This window comes from Vanellus vanellus, assembly GCF_965231255.1.
Source record: "Vanellus vanellus genome assembly, chromosome: 6".
NCBI classification, from domain to species: domain Eukaryota; kingdom Metazoa; phylum Chordata; class Aves; order Charadriiformes; family Charadriidae; genus Vanellus; species Vanellus vanellus.
The window spans coordinates 68667898-68677380 of record NC_138911.1 but is presented as its reverse complement, the minus strand read 5'-3'; the positions used below and the strand labels follow the sequence as shown (position 1 = coordinate 68677380).

Here is a 9483-nt window from a genome sequence, read left to right as displayed (position 1 = left end):
GCTCAAAAATTATGATTGCATAAGGAAGAAAAGGATTACAGAACAGGAGTAATGAGTTTTGGGTGAGGAGGGGCTCCTTGCAGAGCTCCAGAGTGCTGCAGGATGGAACCTGTGCCTTTGCACAGAAAAAAAGGGACATGAGAGATGATTGCAACTGCTGCAAATGTTTTGGGACACTCAGGGGGAAAAAAAAAAAAAAAAAACAAGAAAAAAAACAAAACCAAACAACCTTGTAGCCCTTAATTCTTGAGGAATAATGGCACAGGAAATTAAGTGTCAATAAATGCAAAGAAGGAACACATGTGAGAAAAACAATTTTATATACAGAGCAATAAGCTGTCAGGTATCTATTATTACTTAGGAGAGAGAATTCGAAGTTATCACAGCCTGAATTCTCATCCCCCCACTACATTATAAAAAGAGGAGAGGAATTCAGAAGCAGAGAACAAGCAACCGCCGCTCTAAATCCCCTGCGCACCCAAATCTTGCGTGATGACAACAGTTCTGGTCTCCCAGCTTAGAAAAGGAACATTTGCGGAGGAGAAAGGATAATCACAAAGCTACGGAAGGACTTCCAATCAAGAAGAGATTAAAGAGACCTCTGCTTTGACAGATGACATGATGAAGGCCTGTTCAATCATGCCCAGCATAAATAAGGTGGAAAAGGGGAAATTTTCAATATGTCTTAAAAATATAAGATCTTAGAGGCACCAAATGAAGTCCGGCAGAATTTTTAAACAAGTATTTTTTACATGCTGAGTAATTCCTCTCACTGTCTTAGCATATCTTCCAGACTAGTCTATAAAAGTGCTCAAAAAGCAACTGAGTTAATGGAAGAAAAGCTATTCAAGGGCTGTTTAAGATGCCAAACCTCTAGCTCCAGCCGTCTGTAACACATCTATATCCAAATACACTCTCCCACTATTCAGGCAGAGATATTCAATACCTGCCCCATTCATAATCTTCTTCCTCAGCTGTTGCCACTGCCCAACACACCAGCACTGGAGTATATGGATTTCTGTTCGAAGCCAGTGCAGCCATTCATACCATTTTTACTGCATCTAACACCCGAGAGACCCAAAGTGAACAAATACACAGTTTATATAAAAAGAAAAAAACATTTTACTAGAACTGGGAAGCTATTCATTATTCTCCAGCACAGGTAAATGAAAAAGATTCCTAATTATTACTCCGCAATTAAGCAGCTGTTGCAGTAACAATTTACAATGCAGTATTATCGGTTTAGCCGAGACATCTTCCCCTGCCCCATCTACTATTTATCTGCAGCCCAGTGATAAAAAGCAGGAAATTAGAGCTTCCCTTTTCTAAACATAACTTGATTCAGTGTTCTGTTTTTAAAAGGTAATGCAATTATCCACCACAAAACAGATGAATACAGCAAGTATCTCCAATTTAAAAACAAAACAAGGCACCAGGTAAAAATAAGTGTTTCCGAATTTGAGATTTTTTTTTTTATTATTTATTGCACTAAGGAACAGCAGGGCAGTTTCACAATCTCACTTTCTGCTTTGAAAAGGTCTGTAGTATTACTCTTAAACTCAAGAGTATTTTCATCATTGGACTTGATCAGTGTTGTAGGTTTGTCTGTTAATAAGACAGCACAGACATTAAAAAAAAAATAATTTAAATTCATTCCTTCGTGAACAATTCAACTTCTTCTATTACAATGACATATACTTAAAGCAAGGCTAATGTTTGGTGAAAATACAGAAGTCTCTGAATCATGCATATACAGGGAAAGACAAACCAGATGACAGAAAAAAATAAAATAAAACAAACCAAAATAGAACTCCTACATTTGCAATGGTGTCCATGAATTCATCTCTTTAAGACCAATGTCGCCTACAGGTAAAACACAGAGCACTTCCAGTCCTTCCCAAGCACTTGGCAGCTACAGCTGATGACTGAGAGTTAGAGTGGGATACGCAAGTCCGAATGAGCCACTAGGAAGCCCAGCCTAAAGAAAATCCCTACAGTACTAAGGCTAGCCAGTAACGAATACCTACTTGAAGATTATGGCTGTTCCTTATGGAGTGCAAAATCAAAACTTTTCAAGACCCAGTAATCTTTATATTAATTTACATGTAATTCTTGGATTTCAGTGTCCCAGTATAATATAAGAAAACAGTCTTTCCACAAGTATAAAATGTGGAAATATTTTAAAAATAGGGGAGTCATTGTTTTCTAATGCAAATCCGATCATCAGATTCCATATTTAATCTTGGCTAGAGGTTCTCGTTGTAAAGAATCCATGTTTTGTGGCTTTTGCATGCACTTAACTGGAACAAAGCTTGCAGAATGTCTTCTTAAGAGCTCACCAGAACATAAATCATGCTGGAAAATAAAATAAGAATATTAAGATGCACCATTTTGATTAGCATTACACATTTAATTATACAATCATATATTCTAAGGAACAAATCTGTGTGAGGTACGTGGATTGTGACGGAAGATTTTACACAAAGTTACAAACACATCAGAAGGGCATTATAAAGCATGACATGAACTGATGCAACAACCAGTTGTCACTAGACCAAGTGACATTGTAACAGGAAGCCCTGTATAAATGCGATGCCTATGTGTTAAGCACCTAAACTACTCCAGCTGTGCTGCAAGAGTTGCAGCGAGCCGAAAGGAAGAAGGACTGCACACCACCTCCCATGTACCACCACCCAGAGCAGACATGAACACCAAGTAGTGAGTAGCTTTTGGTTTGAAGGAAGGACTGGGAGGAGGAACCAGGTGGCAGCACTGGCTTTTGTGCCTCCCATTCCTTTTCACTCTTGGAATGGTTCCTCTATCTTTGACTTCCACAAAAATCACATTTACATCAAAATAACTACTTACTTAAAAAATATTATTGTTTCTTCTTAATGAAAATAGGGGGGGGGGGGTATTATATTATGCTTAAAAGAAAAGCTTGAAGCTTTCAAGTCTCTAGTCATGGTAGACATTCAAATTAGTAATTCTAACCAAATTAAGACTTGTGTTTTAAAACAGACTAAATGTCGATTGTGGGTTCTTTTTCAGGAAAATTGGCGCTATATACATATTCTTATGTACAAAATTTCTCTTGTGCACTGAGCCAAAGTTTCAGACAGAATATTAGGTGAGAGACAGAGGAAAAAAAAAAACTTACCCATATAGGTAGTAAAAAAATGATAGAAGGTAGAATGCTAATTTGCACCATCCTTCTTTCTGGCAATAGGCTAAAATATCTGCATTCATGATGGTTGTAGGATCATACAGACCAGGGCCACTCATCACAGGTCTACTCATGTACCTGAAAGTGATGCACAGTTAGTTTTGTGGTGATGGCGATGGGAAACATTGGTTCCTGCCCCCCACCCACCAAGTAATACCAGAACAGAGACAAGGAATCGCACCCCTTACATCAAAGTCCATGAGCTCCATGTAGGAGATGGCAAACTGCAAGAGCAATACAAAGCTCCAAAGCAGACATGCCTATGGAATCGCTTTCACAGAAGGCTTACCTCAGCCTTAAACCACGCTGAACTCTGGTACACCAAAAGGAAATGGGACAAGTGCATAAATAAATGAAAAATGGGATTCCTTATGAAAGTGTTGGAAAAGCTGGAGACCACCATAAAACCTTATGTAACCTACAGCCTCTACGCATTAATACAACGCATGCCAGCTACTCATACAGGCCAATACAAAACAATCCTGAAACTGTAGTTTAGCACAGGCTACTAGTGAAAGTAGGAGCACTTCCTGCATTTCCTCCCTGCACAGCTGCACAGGACTGATGCCAGCACAAGGAGAGGTGCTGCCCATGTCTTAGTGGCAGGAGGAACACGGGATCGCCACTGCTACTGGCAATCCACACTGCGCATCTGCGGTATCAGTACAGCTTTGACACATCAGCTACCTTCAACGCACACAACACAACTCGATTCTTGCACAGCACAAGAGAATAACAAATAAAAATGACAGAGAAAGCAAAGTGATGGTTATTATTTTATAGCCGTGACATAAACTTTCTCAATATCATATCGGAAAGCATTTGCCAAAGACACAGAACATTTAACAGGAAGCACTGCAACGGGAGAATGATCAACAATTAACATGAGTACAGAGATACCAGACTCATCAATATTACCTCCAAATATGATAAGCCAACAAAGGCATATTGAGACCCAGTGTAAGCCACTCTGCTGCACAGAGAAACATAACACAGAAGAATGCATGGATGAGGTACTCTGGAAGTACAAGCTGGAAAAGAAAAATATGAGTTAGAAGTTTTGATTATCCAAAGCAAAACGTGTGGCATTTAAGCTATTTTGGAGGTAAGCTATTGTTTAAAAAAATACTATTAAAACACAACACTAACAAGAACAAGACCGCAGAAAGTGAAAACAGCAACTAGCAGTACGTGCCTTGCTGTTTTCATGTGATATTCATGAACCACAAAGAAAAATTTATAAAATTAAATGCTCAGATCAATAGTTTTTTGTTACTTCTATTAAGTGCACTGTTAACTGATTCCACACTTTATATATGACCTTCATAACAGAAGAGATCATTGAGATATTTCCGCTCATGCAACAGAGAAATATCAGTAGGAAACATGCTCCATATAACAGGTTATAGGCAAAAAGATGTTTTGTGTTTTCCTGGTTTACAGCTTTGTTTTGGTATTCACCCATCCATATTTTTTTCAAATTCCAACTATCGCCAAAACATACGATCCTAAGCACAGGCTTTATCAACCCAAATCAGCAGTAATGTCGTTAGGCACATGGGTCTGCAGAGCCGAGCGCTGCGTTGCCTGCAGCGCAGGAGGGCACGACAGCAGCTGCGCACGTACAGCTCAGGGCATATGAGCCAGCTTCGTTCTCCTCCACAAGTACCTAACACGCATGCTTTATAGCGTCATGCTTGCCAGCAGAAGCCCACAGAGCTAATTATCAGTTCACTATGAAACCACAGAAAGCGTGAAATGCCAGGTAGTCTTAGTGGTATTAATAGGAATAATATGGAGAGATACATAGATTAAATGCATGCAAAGAGCCAGCAAAACCTCACACCCACCACAGGAGTAAAATTTTCTAAAACAAGTCACCTCAAAGTGACGTCATTTATTCAGAATTCAGAAAGAAGCAAGTCTGTAAGCTTTTGATTTCTCAACTTAGGACCGCTAAAACATCTCCTTGTGAGAAATGCTCCATTTCTACCCAAAGGTTTAAATTGCCTGTGTGTGCGCGCACACTTATACACACACACTCCACACACCGTGGCTCTCTTTTTGTGTAATATCAGAAACATTGATTCTCTCTAAGTAGACACTTCTTTTAAAACCCAGGAATATCTTCCTAGAAATCTAAAAACTACCAAACAGACATTTTCACCACCTACTTTGCCACAACTCTGCTTCTCTAAATGAAGAATATCAAACAAAGCAAACTTGCATCAACATCAACAAAAATAAGTTGTCATACATGAAATGTTTCAAGTACATATTTTCGTCCAGATCCTTTTTTGTATACTTACCATTTATAACTTGGCAGTTATTTAGAGTAGAACAACAACAACCACCCTATCCAAAACACAATGCATTTGGCAGCCTGCTGAGACAGATTTACCAGGTCTTAAAATCTGTAGTTTATTTATCTACACATCTCAAAACACATTTTTCTTTCTCTTGTTTATTACACCCTACTCCCACACCAGAATACCTGACTCTTTCAAATCTACCACACTTTATCCTCCCTGGCTGTCCTAAAGGCAACTGAACTACATCATATTCTACAATGATATTAGAGAAGCAAGGGAGGAAGAAATCTTATTGCTGAGAAGAGATACTACTATAACGGGAGCAGGGAAGAGAAGGCATCAGCAGCGTACTAAGCAGTTACTATTTTGGGCTAATCTTTCTACTGAGGTGTCTCAACTCCTACCAGGATTTTTGATTCTCTGTACAGGAAAACAACGCTTCAGTGTGTTTGTCCAGCATCATTTACCAGATCCCCTCAAGAGTCTGGATCTTAACTTCGCTTTTGGTGGCTAATCTACTTTCACAAGAACAGCAAATATTAAGTTATTTAGTATTTTCAGTTCACAAAGCTATCATATAAGTAAACACTTCATGCAAGTCGGTTAACAGAAGGTTAATATTTGCATTAAACATGCGCATTACAGTACTACAAAGGTTGCGATAAGATCATAATGCATAAATGTAATGAGAATTTGCCTTCCCCCATACTGTAGCAGAAATGACCATAAAACAGACCAAGCAAGGGAAACTGTTAGATGCACAGCTCTCCGGGCTGCAGTCCTCTGCCTGGCACCTCTTCTCCTCCCCACCCCTCCTCACGCTGTAATGCTCACTGTCAATCAAGGTGCCCTATGCCTAACACACCCTTCGCTCCCCCCAGCTACTGTAAACTCCTTTTTAATTTGCAAAATTTACTTAACTCTTCAGAACACAATAAAGTTACGGTCCAGGCCGCGCTGCTGCGCTGCCCCTGCATTCTACCTCAGCCTGGGCACACCAAGCCAAAGTAAAAACCACGAGAAATGTACAAAACCCCCACTGCTTCAAACTATATGCTCGTTAACAAGCATCCCTTTTATTATCAGCCTGTTACAGATGCAAGCAAATAGTTTGTCTCAAAGTCTTTTCACAAACCAAGGAGTCTCAGAGTTGCATCTGACAGGACACCAAGATACACCCCTGATCCTGGAACATAAAACAAAGGAGTGAAGATAACGCCTATCACATTATGCCCAGCTAAGTCCTCAAGCAAAATCGGAATTTACTCAGTCAATACTTAGAAAAAACCCTAGTCTCCTATAATCTCAGAGTTCAATAAATCTTGCTTGAGGAGTGCTATTTATTTCTATATGAATTTACTTCCGCTAACGATACTTCAGCTAAGAACACATATAACAGGCATGTAACAGTTTTCCCCACTTCATTGGGTAAGCAAGCAAAATCGTTTTGCAAAATATGGAAATCCATGAAGTTGTTATAAACCCCAACAAACAAATAACGAGCAGATGAACAGGCACACTAAACAAAACAGCTTAGTAGTATTACAAATGTTCCTAACAAAATGAAAGGAAAGTGGCATTAAAAACATTAAACTGAAAAGCAGTACACACCTTTAATGCAATTTTGACTCTTTTAATCTTTTTGACCTTTTCAACTGTCTTTGTGCCGAAAATGCAGAAAGCAGATTGAAAGAATGTTAGTACGACAGCTGACAAGATCAGCAGCAGATTAATAACAGTGAGAATATTCAACTTGAAAGTAAAGAATCAGACAAAGAATTTTCCCTAGAACTTGTATCCAACAGCTAGGATTTGTGCACCAGGATGCAATACTATTGCCTAGTTTGAGTATATCAAGGTAACATCAAAACCAACCACTTTACATACATTTATTAAAAAAAGGGTTTAACGTGCAACTTACAGGATTGAGTGTATTACATTGGTCTATGGGATTCTTGTAATCCGTCTTCAGTTCATCAAATGCTATAATCTAGAAAAAAAAAAAAATGAAAGGGTTGTGATTCTGCAGTCTAGGGGCAACAATGTATTTTATCCGTGAAAAGTAACATTTCAGTACAGAGCCACAAGGTTCAAGCGCTACCACCCCGCTCAGGAACATAATTTCTCCTGAGCGCATTCTAGTGCCTCAATCCCACAGGTAAGACACATTTGAAATAAGTTGTACAAACAGGAAAGCAGAAGACACTTCAGGTGTTCACAGCCCTCTGCACACACTCTGCCTTTTTACCTCCCCACCAGCAATGAATTTCCAGCATCCCTTCAGCAGTTTTTAATCCCGCTCGCAGTGCGCCGACCCCCCACATCACACCCGACTCTTGGTTGCCAGCAGGAACCTGACACGGGTCGTTAATGAAGAAAAAGCAATAGCAATCTTAAGAGCAGCCAGATGTTTTGTCTCATTACTCTCAAAATAGATGCTGACCCTGCATATATGTCCACAGGGTGCATCCATAAAAAGACACGGATGCTGCAGCCTCATATATTTGACCTTTTCATGCCATAAAAATCAAAGATGCAGCATGAAACACAACAGAAGCCACTTCTACAGAACAAACGTCACCCCAAACATTAAAAAAGTCTTAAGACAGACCAACTTCTCAGTATCAGATTCATTTATTTTCGGTATAAGGCCCAATGTGCTCACAGGACAGGGCTTACATTACAACAGAACAGTTTTTGTCAAGGATAACTACAAAGCTTGAAAGAGCGCCAAAACCAACATCCTCCTTACGTCCTCTCCCAGAGCAGCATCGCAGAGCTGACCCAAGGTAGGCTCCTGGCTCTCTCCCTCTCTCAGGCTCAAGACAGAAAACTCTCCAAAAAAATAATCATGATTAAAAAAAAAAAAAAATCTCAAAAAAACAAGTCTCCATAGAAAGGATGAAAAGAATGCAACACTTCATTCGTTACTTCTGTTAAATAAGCAGCCAAACTGACTTCAGACTACAACATTTGCAGCCGCTATTTCAAAAAAGCTGCACTCATTCAGAATACCGTTTAATGAAACGGATGTGTCTTATATCGGCACTTGAAAATTCATTTTATCCACAGATTCCCCGATCTCCACCTCTTCCAGATAAGGCCGGCGGGGGGACCAGAGGCGGTACCTCGGCTTCCACCGCGCCTCTGCCCGACCGGGGAAGCCTCGCCAGCCCCCGGGCAGAGAGGGGACGCCCGGGGACCTCCCGCCCCCACGCTGCGGCTCTCGGGGAAACCCCTGGCGGGGGGGTTCTCACGGGAGACGGCGGCCGGACGGACAGACAGCCAGACACCTCCCCGACCGGGGCAGGCGGCCCGACCCCCGCGGCCTGCGCCGACCTCCGCGGGAGAGCGCCCAGGGCCTCCAGCCGGGGAGCGGCAGCGGCTCCGCGGGAAAGGGCCGCACCGGCTCCGAGCTCGGCCCGGCGGCCGCCTCTTCCTCAGGGCCGCGGTCTCCTCAGGGCTGTGGGGCACCGCCCCCCCCCGCCCCAAGGCCGTGCTCCCCTCAGGGCCGCGGGGCGACCATCCCCTCAGGCCGCCCGCCCGCCGCACTCACATGCCAGATGGCGAAGAAGATGAGGGCGGCGGTGAGCAGCAGCGCCAGCATGTAGCAAAAGGCGGCGAAGGTGAAGGCCATGGCGGCGGGGCCGGGCAAGCCGCGGCGGGGCGGCGGCAGCGCGGGGGATGCCGGGAAGGATCATTCACCGCCGGGGCGGGGCGAGCCCGCCGCCACGCCCCGCCAGGCCCCGCCCCCGATGCGGGCGCCCCCTGCCGGAGCCCGCCGGCACCGCCATTGCGGGCGGGGCGTGTGTGTTTTTCCCTCCCGCGTGGATCCGAGCGGCGTGAAGGGAGCGGAGAGGGGGAAATTCCCGTAGGAATAAACCGCGGGGAAGGATGGGCTGCGGGCGCCCCGGGGGAGGGGGGTGAGGAGCCTCTGCAGTCTCA

General features: G+C 42.8%; 1 protein-coding gene across 1 annotated transcript; it reads right to left on the bottom strand.

Annotated features, from left to right (window-relative positions):
- Nucleotides 1-1447: 1447 nt before the first annotated feature.
- CNIH1 (cornichon family member 1) lies at nt 1448-9216 on the bottom strand. The gene is made up of 5 exons (XM_082485607.1): nt 9095-9216; nt 7460-7528; nt 4145-4257; nt 3161-3304; nt 1448-2355 (listed from the first exon to the last, which is right to left on the bottom strand). The coding sequence occupies exons 1-5, from the start codon at nt 9173-9175 to the stop codon at nt 2328-2330; spliced, it is 435 nt and encodes a 144-aa protein (XP_082341733.1). The 5' UTR covers nt 9176-9216; the 3' UTR covers nt 1448-2327.
- Between the last annotated feature and the right edge of the window lie 267 nt (nt 9217-9483).

Coding starts and splice junctions, on each gene's coding strand:
- CNIH1 (XM_082485607.1), bottom strand. CDS start 9,175: ATGGCCTTCACCTTCGCCGCCTTTTGCTACATGCTGGCGCTGCTGCTC. Junction 3,305..4,144: donor TTGGCTTATCATATTTGGAG/GTAATATTGATG, acceptor CATCACTTTCAG/GTACATGAGTAGACCTGTGA. Junction 2,356..3,160: donor TTTTTTTACTACCTATATGG/GTAAGTTTTTTT, acceptor TTTATTTTCCAG/CATGATTTATGTTCTGGTGA.